At 39.7% G+C, this 16,181-nt stretch overlaps 1 protein-coding gene across 1 annotated transcript in view; it reads right to left on the bottom strand.

Annotated features, from left to right (window-relative positions):
• Positions 1–1,723: 1,723 nt before the first annotated feature.
• The window catches only part of LOC138945912 (receptor for retinol uptake stra6-like), a 41,209-nt gene continuing 26,751 nt past the window's right edge, over positions 1,724–16,181 (bottom strand). Inside the window, exons 3-10 of the mRNA XM_070317431.1 lie at positions 12,911–12,962; positions 9,311–9,396; positions 8,737–8,873; positions 8,097–8,260; positions 6,815–7,029; positions 5,411–5,499; positions 1,909–1,970; positions 1,724–1,741 (exon numbers count right to left, since the gene is read on the bottom strand). Of these exons, the coding sequence (XP_070173532.1) occupies positions 1,724–1,741; positions 1,909–1,970; positions 5,411–5,499; positions 6,815–7,029; positions 8,097–8,260; positions 8,737–8,873; positions 9,311–9,396; positions 12,911–12,962 (823 nt within the window). The remainder of the gene's footprint in view (positions 1,742–1,908; positions 1,971–5,410; positions 5,500–6,814; positions 7,030–8,096; positions 8,261–8,736; positions 8,874–9,310; positions 9,397–12,910; positions 12,963–16,181) is intronic.

Here is a 16,181-nt window from a genome sequence, read left to right as displayed (position 1 = left end):
TTTTGCCTAAAGTCGGTCTTAAAATCTATATTGAATTCATTGCAGAGACGCTCATACACTTTCATGTTTATCCTATTGTTGAATGGGTTCCAGCTCTTTTCATGCGGCATTGGTGCCTGAAGTTCAGACAAGATTCTCCTGCACTGATAGTAAACGTGAAATGTGTACACACACTTTGTCAGTAAGTTTGAATTATTCATGTGGTCTGCATAGGACACTCCACATCCTGTGGTTGCACAGAATATTGCAAAGTTTAACTGATTCTGATAGAACTGAATTGGGTGAGAGTTCCACATCTTTGGAACACTATCATTTTTGATTGGGGGATTTAGGTAAGAATGGAATGGGTCAGGCACTTTAACGCGAATGGATTGTGTTTCTGTTACAGCAAAGTCCAACTCATGGAAAGAAATAGTCTTTGGATTGTAATATGGTCCAGTTTTGTATTTAACGTCTTTGTTGAATTTATACTGACTCATTTTTGTTGTTGAATAAAAAATGTTTATCACACTAACAAATGTGAAGACTAGTGTGCCAGTTAAACTTGCAACCCCTATCAACAATCAAAATGGAGGAATGAAAGTTGCACTGCATGAAATTATGTACAAGGTTACTTGGTATAATATCAGTAAAAAAAAGGCTAACAACTGGGTTAGAATTAATGGTAAAACACATTCTGTAGAAGATGGTTACTATGACTTCTGCACTTTAGAGAAAGAATTGTTTGCTCCAGTAGGTATTACAGCGAGTTTAAATCATGCAAGTCTCATTGCTACTCTTACTATGCCCAAAACTAGAGAAGTAAACGTTGAGTTTCCAACCAAACTCCTTGATATGCTTGGAATTACAAATTTATACAAGGGAACACGTCCCATTGACATGGATGTTAACAGTGTACTGTTTGTTCACATGAGAGAGCTTAACACATCCTATAATCTGTTTAATGATCAGCGTTCTGATCTGCTTAGGATTCTTCCACCGAGTGATGCCTCTTTTTGTAAAATGCACGTGCCAACATTTAAGACACTTCAGTTCAAGGACTTGGAGGAAGGGTGTCATGAATTCCTACACATTGATCTGAAAAATCAAAGTGGACAACCAGTTGATTGTTTGTTTAACATTACATTGGAAATAGTTCCATAAAATATTGAGTATTAAAATGTCGAGTGGACCTACAATAGCTTATCCTGTTGCATGTTCAACTATAGAGTTGAAAGATTTAGCAGACGCTATCGACTTTGAGAGCAATGCTGAAGTTGGTGCAGTGTATGCATTCGAGTTTACAGACACTGGTCATTACAAGAGAAAGGAAATCGACGATGAAAAGAAACCAAGATTCCTCAAACTAGGTCAAATCCGTGATGTTAATGTACCTGATCCAATTGTCGATGACACATTCTACATGTTGTATTCGAATGAACTAATAAAAAGCTGTTTAACAGCTGTGTTGTCAAATCGAGTTTTTTTTCCAAAGTCAGTGTGGCGCCTGCGCAAAACTAATGCGCATAAGAAACGGCGTCTGCTATCAAAACCTGAGATCAACGCATCGACGCAAAAACTATCATTTTGTAAGTTTGGAACAACAAATCAAGGTCAGAACAGCTATACAATCGCTATTGTGTTTTCAGCGCGCAGGTGATTGTTTGGTTTGCGACCACGTGGAGGGATGATCTTATACCATGTTAAAGCCTGGCTAGATGTGAGACGGTGAGCCCAACTCTTTTCACGGTAAGGAGCGTGTCTTTAAAACAGGCAGCTAGACATGCAAATAAATACCATCAGGATCCACGCAAATATATTATTTTTCAGAAACGGAAGAAAAAACTAAAATATTGACACTAGAAGCTAAGCAAATACAAATAAACCGAGCAAAGAAAAGAACACGAAAGTAAGGATTGTAGGACTCACCGCATAGACCACAACCATGCTCACAAACATGACAGACAGAAACCGAGTTGGGTAGCGGAAACCTGAAAAAAAGGATGTGAGACATCATTGCATTCTCAAGCAGTCATTTCAAACCGTGCTTACCCCAGAGAGAAAGTGAACAAAATTTCCACGAGGGTAACCTCACAGGACTACATTACACGTTATTTGTATTTTTGACGAAAATATGACATTTTACACAGATCGAGACAGTCGGTGTTCCTCCGAGACCGCGCTAGATCTGTGTAAAATGTCATTTTTTCGTCAAAAATACAAATAACATTTATGTATCGATCGATTCTGGTTAGAATTCCTTTCAGTTTTTATAATTGAACGCACACAAACATGCACTATTTTGTAGTCTCGGTTGGCCGCCTAAATAAGTTTTGTCGGCCTCTGACGTCACATGGCTCAAAGAAGGGAAATCCAGTGTTCAATCGACATAAACTTGGCCAAAAAATGATTCCAACAATTTTCGCACGCTAAGAAAAGCATTAACACGCAATTAATTATAGTTAAACTTTTTATGATGGAAAATGTAATTATTTCAGCTGTCTCATATCATTTGTCCGATTGATGGTACTTTGTGTAGCCATTTTGTGACAGCCTGTCAAACAAGGTCACCCCTAAAATCGACCTGACAAAAACCATAGCCCCGTATTGTAAAATCTGCAAAAATCAGAATATGCACAAACCAAACCCTTCTGACTACCATTGGAAAGGTTATTTAAGTTCCTGTTCCGAGCATTTTGTTCTATTCACCTTTCATCACTAATCTTAATGTAGCCGTTTGTCAAAGACGGTAGGTGTCAACCGTTTCAGAGGGAAAAAAGGCCCGTTTTTTCGGCCATTTTTGAGGGGGTCCGACCTCCACTGCTCAAGTTCTCAATGAATTTCTTTAGAAATTTCAGAAGTTATGACCAATCGGCTGTCCTAAATCTCTGTTGCTTTTTGCGAATGTGTATACTAAGCGTGTCGTATTACGTAACTTTACCAAAAGAACTAAACAAATATTCATGTTAATATTGGGTTTCAGGCCCAAAAATCGTGACTTTGCATGCTAAGCAAAAAATAGATGAGGAAATATGTGCCACAGTTTCTGGCATATTCGAGTGCTGGTTTACATTTGCTGGAGATGGGAACGCGCATGAAAAATGATCGATCACCGTCATTGGTACGGAGTACAGTAACCGTGGAGATTTACAGTCCTTGGCCTGTGCTTACTTGGCTGTGGTTATTTTTACCAGGTGCACTGTGCTCGGAGTGATGCGCTTTTGTGACCCATAGCGAAGAAAGTACAGGCCAAGGACTGTAAATCTCCACGGGTAGTGCACACAGTACCAAGGACGGTGTTCGATAATTTTTCTTGCGCGTTCCCATCTCCAGCAAATGTAAACCAGCACTTGGATCTGCCTGATACTTTGGACAAACGGCTACATAAAGACTAGATAAGTAAGGTGCATAAAACAAAATGCTCTGAACCGAAAATTGAAGTGTTTTGTTTGTGCATATTCTGATTTTTTTGCAGATTTTAAAATACGTGGCTATCGTTTTTGTCAGATCAATTTTAGGGGTGACCTTGTTTGACAGGCTGTCACAAAATGGCTACACAAAGTACCTTCGATTGGACAATAGATATGAACAGCTGACATAATTACCTTTTTCAGCATATAAAGTTTAACTAAAATGAATTGCGTGTTAAAGCTTTTCTCAGCGTGCGAAATTTATTGCAATAATGTTTTGGCCAAGTTTAGTTGTCTCTTGGGAGTAGTTGAAGATACGATGTGTCATTTATGCTGAGATGAGAGGGATAGCATTCAACATTGTTTGTAGATGTGTCATTATATACAGTCATTTTGGAATGATTTGTTAAATTATGTTAAAAATGAATGTACCAATGTTGAGAACATTTCCTTTAATGACAAGTTTATTTTGTTTGGTACTGATTCTAAAAGTAGTACAGTTTTTGATTTTATAATATTAAATGCCAAATTCTGTATTCATAAGTCTAAGTATGTAAAAGTTGTTTATACACTGGTAGCATTTAAAAGAGATTTGAGAAAAAGGTATTTGGTAGAAGAATATTTAAGTAAAATTATTGTTACGTGCAATACATTTACCGGCACGGTTGGCCTAGTGGTAAGGCGTCCGCCCCGTGATCGGGAGGTCGTGGGTTCGAACCCCGGCCGGGTCATACCTAAGACTTTAAAATTGGCAATCTAGTGGCTGCTCCGCCTGGCGTCTGGCATTATGGGGTTAGTGCTAAGACTGGTTGGTCCGGTGTCAGAATACTGTGACTGGGTGAGACATGAAGCCTGTGCTGCGACTTCTGTCTTGTGTGTGGCGTACGTTATATGTCAAAGCAGCACCGCCCTGATATGGCCCTTCGTGGTCGGCTGGGCGTTAAGCAAACAAACAAACAAACAAACAAACAAGCAATACATTTTCTTTGAAGTGGTACTCATTTAAAACTCTGATATCGTCAAATGATTAATTGCTTTCTGGTCGAGTTTGTGGGACAAAATTTGGTTTTGGAGTTAATATGAGGTTAAGGATGTTTTATAGTTTATATTTGAACATAACACAGGCTTGCTTCTCTGCATGTCGTTATGTTGATCGTTATCAGTACACCCCCGGTATAGGGGTGTGTATAGGATTCGGTCGATGTGTTTGTTTGTTTGTTTGTTTGTGTGTTTGTGTTCGCATATAGATCTCAAGAATGAACGGACCGATCGTCACCAAACTTGGTGAACAGGTTCTATACATTCCTGAGACGGTCCTTAGAAACATTGGGACCAGTCAAACACACGGTTAGGGAGTTATTGGTGGATTAAGATTTTACAAGGACTTATAGAGGGACATATTAATGGTCAAAGGGAAATAACCTTCTCAGTTGGTGGCAGTGAGAATGGTAAGGACGGGGGTGTTTTTCCTACCTCGGAGGAATTTCTTGGTTTTTTTACTTCAGACTATGAATTATGCGGAGAACAGGATTTTGTTGTTATTAGTAATATTACAAGAAAATGTAATGGAAAGATAAAGAAGGAGACGAAGAGTATGTTTCATAATTTTGAAATGTATTGATTATGGGCTATGTGAATGTACATTTTATTGTGCTTTTTTTGTCGTTTTTGTTTTGTTATTTTTGAAGATGCATCTAGCATAGTCTTGTATGGCTGATGTTGTTGTAATGTTATATATATATACTCAATATATATGTACCTAAAAGAAGTAAAACCATGCTGAATTTTTTTTTTAGTTGTCTCCCTTCCTTTTTCAAAATGCTAGCACCAATGTTGACCTACTAAATCCCATGTAAATGAAAGGTGCCTGTCAAGTTTATTTCATAACTTGAATGTATGTAAATGTACTGTTTATGCTTACGAGAGCAAGTTTTGCAAAATCAGAGGCTTACCAATAGAAAAAAGTCCGTGAATTTGTAACAGTTAAACATAACCCTTCGATTTTAAGTGTTTTTTCTTACCATGCCTCCAGCGGTAGCGCCATCTATTTGTAGTTCTGAAGTACAAGGATCTCACAATCTGCAGCTTGCTACGCGAAGAAGCCATATTTCTGAAATTGAAAATTAAAAGTAAAAACAAACAGCTAGAACGGACCCAGCCGCTTAACGAAGTTTCCCTTCAAAGACGACAGAAATGCAACGTATATATATGGTACATGGAGAATAATAAGTGAAATTATCAACTAGCACGCAAAGAAGACTATTTGATATATTGTTTTGAAATCTCAAGGGCTAGCTACAGGTTATTTTCAGCAAGTTTCTTAAAATAATGAAAATAGCCTTAAGCTTTTATTTTTTTTTGATTTGTTGAAGGTGGTCCATATTAGGCAACACACACGTACTTTGAGATTTTGCATTTATTTTGTTTGCAGTAGAACCTCGGAGTGAACACTGCTAATATGTAACAAAAACGGTCTTAGCTGTCATATATAGCAATTTTGTGTGTGATAACAGCTTTGGCTGTGGACAGAAACGAGACCATTTTAGGCGGTAAATTTGGAGTGAACGCTGCCAAAAGTTAAAACAAGAACGTTGAGGCGTGATTAATCATTCAGTCAAGCGATTGCACGCCTCAACTTTAGCAAACGGTCAAATATGTCGTCATCAAATAGCCCAATCCAAAATCGGCGAAATATTGTTTCCAGAAAATGCTCTCAAAAATGTCTGTACCAAGTTTCATCCCAATCCGTCCAACAGTTTTGGAGAAAACCTTTTCACACACACACACACACACACACACACACACACACACACACACACACACACACACACACACAAACACACACACACACACACACACACATACAGACAGACAGACATCGGGAGACACACCTCGCTCCCGGCTCAATGTTAAGACATTCAGCCATTACTTGAGGTTTTGAGGTTTGTGTTTCCGCAACTGTTTTGACATACGTGCAAGTTATCCAGAGAGGGTAAATACGTAGAGGTTACATGCCGAGTCTCAGTGATTATTAAAAATAATGGTCGAAGTTGGCGGATCATGAAAAATGCGAGCTTCAGCGGTGCTGCTTTGACATATAACGTGAGCCACACACAAGACAGAAGTCGAAGCACAGGCTTCATGTCTCACCCAGGCACATTATTCTGACACCGGACCAACCAGTCTTAGCACTAACCCCATAATGCCAGACGCCAGGCGGAGCAGCCACTAGATTGCCAATTTTAAAATCTTAGGTATGACCCGGCCGAGGTTCGAACCCACGACCTCCCGATCACGGGGCGGACGCCTTACCACGAGGCCAACCGTGCCGGTCCACATTTCAGTCCCATGAGAGGGAGAGATAGATAGATAATGGGTTTAAAGGGACCAGACAAAACAAAAAAACACAAGAAACTCCAACTCACGAGTCCGTCTCCGACTTTTTCAGAAGTTTGGTCACGTGACGTCCAACGTAAGCTCTACGAACGTCATCCACTGAGCTATCGGGTTTCTTGGTCTGTGCAACATAGAGACGACCTTCTCGTATCGCACGTGGAATCCGTGCTGGTATGGACACGCTGAGGTACAGCTGACACAGCACTTGGGGCAGGCTGCTGAACACCAGAATCACTCGCTCTTCCTACCAGACATGAAATGACATCATTATACACGTTGAGGTAGAGCTGACACAGAACTTGGGGCAGGCTGCTGAACACCAGAATCACTCGCTCTTCCTACCAGACATGAAATGACATCATTATACACGCTGAGGTACAGCTGACACAGAACTTGGGGCAGGCTGCTGAACACCACAATCACTCGCGCTTCCTACCAGACATGAAATGACATCATTATACACGCTGAGGTACAGCTGACACAGCACTTGGGGCAGGCTGCTGAACACCAGAATCACTCGCGCTTCCTACCAAACATGAAATGACATATACATTCAGTTATTCATACATGATTATACAACAACTTTTTTTTAAACACGTTGGTGAATTCATTTTTAGATATCTGTACGTCGGTGATGACTCTGACTTATTGCTGTTGTTGTTGTTGCTGTTGTTATTTCTGTTGTTGTTGTCGATGTTGTTGTTGTCGATGTTGTTGTTGTTGTCGATGTTGTGGTTGTTGTCGATGTTGTGGTTTTTGTTGATGTTGTTGTTGTTGTTGTTATTGTTATTGTTGTTGTTGTTGATGTCGATGTTGTGGTTGTTGTCGATGTTGTGGTTGTTGTCGATGTTGTGGTTTTTGTCGATGTTGTTGTTGTTGTCGATGTTGTGGTTGTTGTCGATGTTGTTGTTGTTGGCGATGTTGTTAGTCTTTTGACTTTATGCAAGGAGTGTATGGGTGTATGAGCGTTTCCATGCCAAGACAAACACCAATGGCTGTGATGCTATATGGCGGAACACATTCTTGTTCTTGTTCAGGAGATGGTTGATTTGAGAGCCGATTGCATACTGAGCAACAGGAAAAAGTGGCACGATTAAACAGAGAAACACATACAGTAAGAGCCTGTTTTAAATAAATACAGCTCATATCGTGTTTCTTTGTTTAATCTCAGCGGCCACGTTTTCCTGTTGCTCTTTCACATGTTTTGTGAGTGCTGCTGTTTTCCGTTTTCTTTTATTTTTTTTATTTGCTTTTCTTTTCTAGTTCCTGAATGTTGTCCCGAAGAAGCTTGCACAGAAAACAAGAACTTACAGTAGCCATATCGCACTCGGTCAGCTGGTACATCTCCACAACGGTCAGCATCCAGACGTAGACAGATCCCACGGCGTACCCCAGCACGGTTGCCATGGCGAGACAGGCAAAGAGTGGGTAGAACGCCACCCCGTAGATCAACACAGACAGTATCTTGACCAAGGCTGGAACAGTGGACATTTCTTCATCAACTCATGTTTTGTAGACTACAGTCTGGAATTCCCACTCAAAACACAGCCGTTTTCAAAATGAGTAACGGAGGGAGCGCTAATATTGTTAAGATATTCCTGGTGTGTGGTCACAAAATGACAACACCCAACCTGGAATGTATATATGTCATGGGGCGATGAGAGACAAGGTTTTTTGCTAGGTGTAATCTCTTTAAACCAACACAAGGCGCTTTTCTGTTTAAACCGTTGAGCTCTGTGTCAGTAAAGACGATTTGGCATTATGGTGAACATTTTACATCTAACACAAGGCGCTTTTCTGTTTAAACCATTGAGCTCTGTGTCAGTAGAGACGATCTGGCATTATGGTGAACATTTTACATCTAACAAAAGGCACCATGCTGTCACAGTTAATGAGCTTTTTGCCGGTGAAAACATTTATTTGGTGTCATGGTGAACAATTGTCAACTTACATCCGACAAAAGGCGCCTTGCTGTCATAGTCAACTAGCTTTTTGCCGGTGAAGACAATCTGGAAGACCACGTTAGCAGTGGCGGCAAAGGCACACGCGTAAGACACACGTGACTGTCTTGTCATGGCGTCCATAGGCCTACAACAACACAGACACTCTATCTATCAATCAGTCAATTAATCAATCAATCAGTCAATGAGTTAGACAAGTAATCAATCAATCAGTCAATCAATTCATCAATCAATTCATCAATCAAACCAATCAATTAAACAATCAAAAAGTACAGTCTATCAATACAGTCAGTCAGTCAATACATTTAGTCAATCAGTCGATCAATCAATCAATCAGTCAGTCAATCAATACATTGAACCAATAAAGCCAATTAAACCAATTAAACCAATCAAATCAATCAACCAATCGATCAATCAATCAATTCATTCATTCAGTCAATACAATCTCACTGGTGTGCTGTCTTCCAACGCACCAAAAACGTAGAGCTATAAATAGCCCATCTATCCAGAGCAACTGCCTGTGACAAAGGGGGACTACTGCGACATCCTGTCACATGAACTTACATCAGGACACCAGGGCGGCCTCCCATAACCGATGGCAAGATGTTCTTTCGTCGCCCGGTGAAGGCAAAGGTTATGCATATCAGCGTCTGTTGAATAGGTTTGTGATGAAAGGATCATTCTCTGTCTCTCTCTCTCTCTCTCTCTCTCTCTCTCTCTCTCTCTCTTTCTCTCTCTCTCTCTCTTTCTATCTCTCTCTCTCTCTTTCTCTCTCTCTCTCACACACACACACGCACACACACATACACACACACACGCACACACAGAGATATATACAAACAGACACTGACACACAAACACACTGACACATGTACACATGTACACACACACAATTATGAGGGTAATGGTACATTGTGCCACGGTGTTTGGGATAAAATAATTGTAGCTTCGTGGAAATTACCCCATGTAACACCAGTATATAAAGCAGGTCCCGCAGAAATAATAACTACCGTCCTATATCATTATTGAGTTGTGTTGGTAACGTGTTAAAAAGATTTGTTTATGTACATGTTTATGATTTTGTAAAGGCAAATCACATACTCATTCCCCAGCAGTCGCGGTTTTTGCCTGATGATTTATGTGTATTTCAATTGATATCGATTTATAATGAATTTTCTTTTTGTTATGACAGAGGTATTACGACCCTCGCTGTATTTGTTTATGTTTCGAAAGCGTGTGATATAGTGTGGCACAAGGGTCTTTTGGCAAAATTAGAATCAATGAGCATTAGGGGTCGGTTATTATTATGGTTTTGCGATTACTTAACAGACCGCATGCAAGTTGTTGTAATCAAGGGAACAGTCTGATGTTAACATGATTCCTGCCGGTGTTCCTCAAGGATCCGTGCTGGGCCCCCTCTTATTTTTGGTTTACATTTATGATATTGTAAAGAATATTGAATCCGAAATTAAGTTGTTTGCTGACGACACAAGGGTTGAGGGGGATTAAATCACGTTAAATATTTAGCAATTCAGTCTTAGTCTCGTTAAATTTGCATTAGAAGATGTAGACAGACGAACCAATACATTAAATCAAGATGTTAATAAAATTAATGCATGGGCCAACAATCGGAAAGTTAAATTTAACGAGACTAAGACTGAATTGCTAAATATCCAACGTGATTTAATCCCCCTCAACCCTTGTTTTTCAACAATGTTCTCTTACAGAAAGTAGACCAACACAAACACCTTGGAGTAATTTTACAGAGTATCTGCAAGAGGGATGCCTACATCAAAAGTATAATTAAAAACGCGAATTTATGGATTAATTGTTTACGATTTTATAAGTATAGATTATGTCGAAAAAGGTTGGAAATAATGTATGAGTCTTTTATTTTACCGCATTTTGATTATGCAGATGCTGTTTGGAATAATTACACTAAGATGATAGCAGATGCTTTAGAAAAATTACACTTAGAAGCCTTACGAATTATAATTGGCGGTGTTAAAGGCACTAGCCATGCAAAGCTCTGTGAGGAAAGTGGGTTATGCAGTCTTGAAGAACGAAGGAAAAGATATACATTAATTGTTTTCCATAAGATGGTACATAACAAATGCCCCCAGTACTCAGTGAATGTATTGCCTCCTCTTGTATTTGATAGTTATCCGTATCACAGACGAAGACCATTAGAAAGATACGTGCCTCCCCATAGAACAGAATTATTTCGCACCTCATTTATTCAAAAAACGACTGTTCTGTGGAACGACTTGCCAGATAATATCAAAATGACCACCTCTTTGAGCGAGTTCAAAAATGATCTGTTCAATGTTGATTCTAAAGTACCATGTCATTATTATTTTGGAGAAAGATTTGAACAAGTCCACCATTGCAGATTGCGTATTGGTATGAGTGATTTTAATTTTGATTTATGTAAGCGGCACCTTAAGAATTGCCCCCAATGTGAGTGCGGTTATCCCAGAGAGACTGCTGAACATTATTTGTTGTATTGTCCTTTATATAGAGATGTACGATTATTGTCAATTGATAATCTGATAGCTGATTATACGTAAGTTTATTGAAATATTATTGAAAGGGTTCCCGCAATATTCCCGGAATGTCAATCAGACCATATTCATAACTGTTCAAGAATGTATTAGACAGACGGGCAGGTTCCGTAAATGAGCCTCTACATTTTATTCATTATGTTCATTTGACACTGTCATGAGACATATGCTGCCTGGCCAATTGTTCCTCATAGTTTCTCTCGTGTATTTTGTCCTTGTTTTGACTTATTGACAATGCCTCGATTTCTGTGTAATCTGGTGACATTTTCGCCCGATCACAAAATGTATTAACTTTGCGTGTGTGTCTTCTGTGCATTTATTATTATTGTGACGAATTTCACTCTTCCCAAATATCTGGCACTCCAAGTCTTCTTCATCTTCTTCTTTGTCCCTTTTGCTTATCTCTGTTCTCTCGTGCCCCATGTCGTTTTGTTACATTTAGTCAAGTTTTGACTAAATGTTTTAACATGGAGGGGGAATCGAGACGAGGGTCGTGGTGTATGTGTGTGTGTGTGTGTGTGTGTGTGTGTGTGTGTGTGTGTGTGTGTGTGTGTGTGTGTGTGTGTGTGTATGTGTATGTGTGTGCGTGTGTGTGTGTCTGTGCGTGTGTGTGTGTGTAGAGCGATTCAGAGTAAACTACTGGACCGATCTTTATGAAATTTTACATGAGAGTTCCTGGATATGATATCCCCAGAAATTTTTTTTACATTTTTTCGATAAATGTCTTTTATGACGTCATATCCGGCTTTTTGTAAAAGTTGAGGCGGCACTGTCACACCCTCAATTTTCAATCAAATTGATTGAAATTTTGGCCAAGCAATCTTCGACGAAGGCCGGACTTCGGTATTGCATTTCAGCATGGAGGCTAACAAATTAAGTAATGACTGTGGTCATTAAAAATCTGAAAATTATAATTAAAATTATTTTGTTATACAACGATCCAAAATTACTTTTAATTTATTCTTCATCATGTTCTGATTCCAAAAACATATAAATATGTTATATTCGGATTAAAAACAAGCTCTGAAAATTAAAAATATAAAAATTATGATTAAAATTAAATTTCCGAAATCGTTTTAAAAACACTTTCATCTTATTTCTTGTCGGTTCCTGATTCCAAAAACATATAGATATGATATGTTTGGATTAAAAACACGCTCAGAAAGTTTAAACGAAGAGAGGTACAGTAAAGCGTGCTATGAAGCACAGCGCAACCGCTACCGCGCCAAACAGGCTCGTCACTTTCACTGCCTTTTGCACTAGCGGCGGACTACGTTCAGTTTCATTCTGTGAGTTCCACAGCTTGACTAAATGTAGTAATTTCGCCTTACGCGACTTGTTTGTTGTTGTTGTTGTTTTCCACCTTCTGTACTACCACCCCCTCCCTTTTCTGATTGTTTGCGTATCAGGTTTTTTTGTTTGTTATCGTTGTCTGAAATGATTTAATGTATTAAGTCCGCCATCATGTTAACCTTTGTTAATTACTTACCAGGATGACTTAAAATAAGCATAATATGCTTGAGTTAGTAATCTTAAAATCAATGTATTGTTTTTGTCATGATAAAAATTGAATAAAGTTTTGTTTAAATTGTAAACTCACCGCGGGAATAAGCAGGTAGAGGTAGAACGAAGAGCCAATCTTGCTCTCACACCTGAACATCAATAATACACCATCGACAAGAAAGCAACATCACCATCTGTCTGTCTGTCTGTCTGTCTGTCTGTCTGTCTGTCTGTCTGTCTGTCTGTCTGTCTGTCTGTCTGTCTCTCTCTCTCTCTCTCTCTCTCTCTCTCTCTCTCTCTCTCTCTCTCTCTCTCTCTCTCTCTCTCTCTCTCCAAGTAACACTAAAATCGACCCTCGACTTGCTACGGACCCCCTCCACACGAGCGCAAACATGAAACATTAACACACACACATACTCACACACGCACACACACATGTACACACAAACACAAACACACACACTCAAACACACACCAGGGCCCGTATGCATGAACTAGAAGTAAGAAACACTGGAAGTAGAGGCCTCTTTTCGAAGTGGGAACTCCCGAAGTCAACTTTCTAACCGTGTTCACAATGCATGAACTGACTTGAACGCCAAAGTAGTGACAGCGAGAGTATTAAGGTCAAGGTCGGGGAAATTGGGGGAATCCCTACTAATACGCATGCGCACGTTTCTATCAACATGGCAGTCAACGAAAATGGCAAGGCACGTGTGCCGCTCAAAAAGAAAGTAGACACAGAGGGGCGTTCTGCGCCTTTTTCAGATGGTGAAATTGCTGTACTCTTGACAGAAGTGTTTTACGAAAGAACGGTTATTCTGTCCAAATTTCAGAACAGTCTAACTGTTAAATATAAAGACGCTGTCTGGTCCAAAATTGCCGCAAAGAAGTGTCGCTCTCTCTCTCTCTCTCTTTCTCTCTCTCTCTCTTACGACACACGCACACACAGACAAACGTACACTCATGCACATACTGACACTATGACACAAGTGACACTGACGGCACACATAAACACACACACACACACCACACACTGCACACACACACACACAAAAATAACGTGTATATATATTTTCTGCGCTTTGTGTCAGCACTGTTTGTGTGTGTGTAAATAGTACCGTTGACACGTTTTTATATAGAAGCCTACTGTGGTTCTTGTGCTTAGGCTGTGTATTGGACTGTCATTGTATGCCTGCATTATTAGTTGTCAGTAATTATTACATGTGCTGATTGTTCTCTTTGCCTGCGCGCGTATAGTATGTTGGTTATGTTTGGTCATAGTATGTTTGTTTATGTTTGGTCGTTATCTTGCCTGTGCGTGTATTGTATGTTTGGTCGCTTTCTTTGCCTGTGCATGTATAGTTTGTTGGTTATGTTTGGTCGCGGGTTTCTTTGCCTGTGCGTGTATAGTATGCTTGGTCGATGTATGTATTGTAAAGCGCTAAGAGTAGACATTTTTCTAGAATAGCGCTATAAAAGTTTGCATTATTATTATTATTATTATTACACACACACGCACCCATACACGCACGCACACAGTCACAAACAAATAACCACACACTCACTCTCTCTCACTTTCTCTCATCTTTCTCTCTCAATCTACACTCATACACACACTGAAACTATGATGACACAAGTGACACGTCACACACACACACACACACACACACACACACACACCCACACACACACATACACACACACACACACACACACACACACACACACACACACATACTCACCGTAGTGACACACATATACACACGCGCGTACAGTTGAAAGTCAAGACATGATATGATTTTTTCAAAGCATAGGAAGGTTTCTTTTGCAAATGAATACAATTAACACAGAGGCAAAACCCGGTTTTTGCAGCCGGAATGCAATTGCGGAGGCTTAAAAAGGAAAAGATTAATAAAAAATATATAGCTCCCGGCGGAACTTGAACCCGGAGCAAATGAACGAGAGTCCGGAACCGTTACCACTGCACTATGTTACTCGTGTAGAATAGAGGCATGATGAAAAAAGGTATTCTGAGTTATTCAGTCGTGCTGGTTTGAAAGCTCGCCACCTTCGCCGAATGACTCGAGCACGTTTTTTTCGGTCAGTAACTGATCGAACTGTCGCTTTTGAGTCACTCTGTTTTAAGCATTTCACCTAAATTAAACAAGAATGTCACAGTCCGTGTCTATGGTGCAAGGTAGGAGACCGTCTCATTGTAGCCAAGTTACGACAGTTGCTCGATTGACGCATTTCACGTCTTCGATATTGTGTCTGAGATCATTTCCCAATGAGCTGCCTTTAAAAACGGAATGTCCTGCAATTGTAGTATGCGCTGGAGGTTTCTTTTGGATGGGTAAGGACCCTTGAGATGCGATATCGTGGTATAATTATGTCAAGCGAGAGGCCCTTGACATTGGAAGTGGGAACTTCGAAAGCAAAGTTGCCAGCTACTCGGTATGCACGAGCTAAATTGAACGCCGAAGTAGTGGCTTCGAGAGTTCTGAGGTCAAGGTCGAGAAAATTGGGGGAATCCCAATTAGTGCGCATGCGTTTGTAAACGGTAGGCTTGGTGACCAGAAGAAACAAATCTCATCGCGAGTTCGTAAATGGGCAAACGTTGATCGCGCTGTAGCTTTTACTATAATTGTTGTTTTTAACTGGTTGAACGAAAGCTGTGATAATTGTCCTTAAATAGAATGACTGTCTATAATAATGATTTCGTTGACCAGAATGTTGGGGACAATAAAAAAAGGTTGTTTATGTGGTAGCGAAGTCGGTTAACTTAAAACTCTTTTTGTAGTGTTTTTTTTATAATGATTGTGTATCGGTAAAACTGCTGGACAAAAATAGTTTGGTCAGAGCGAATGTTTGTGTTACTGGTAAATTTAAAAAGGCAGAACTCCATTTTTGGGGAATCAAGATATAAGGTGTAGTGAAAAGAAGATAAGTTCAACGAATTTCATATTATTTGAGAAAATGTGTGTCCGAATTTTTAAAACAGAAAAATTGTTGTACTTGGGTGTTTGTAAATTACGTTTGTCCTCGTTAATTGTGAAGAGGATGTATGTTTATATATAAAGTTCAAAGTCAAGATTGGATTTTTGTAGCCTACGTGCGTGTGTGCATGTGTATTAGACATAATACATAGACATAGAACACTTTATTATCTCAATTACGATAAACTCGGGTGTGGTGAATCACAATAAACAGCATAAAACGTAAGAACATGAATAAAATATCAAGGCGCAAATATAGTCAGCTCATCATAGTGTGGGGAGTGGGTGCACACACACACACACACACACACACACACACACACATACACACACCGTCGAACACACACATAACATCGAACACACACACACACA

The sequence above is a fragment of the Littorina saxatilis genome, linkage group LG13, assembly GCF_037325665.1.
Source record: "Littorina saxatilis isolate snail1 linkage group LG13, US_GU_Lsax_2.0, whole genome shotgun sequence".
In the NCBI taxonomy this organism is placed as follows: Eukaryota; Metazoa; Mollusca; class Gastropoda; order Littorinimorpha; family Littorinidae; genus Littorina; species Littorina saxatilis.
The sequence above is the reverse complement of the archived record's forward strand: the minus strand, read 5'-3'. Positions and strand labels throughout refer to the sequence as shown.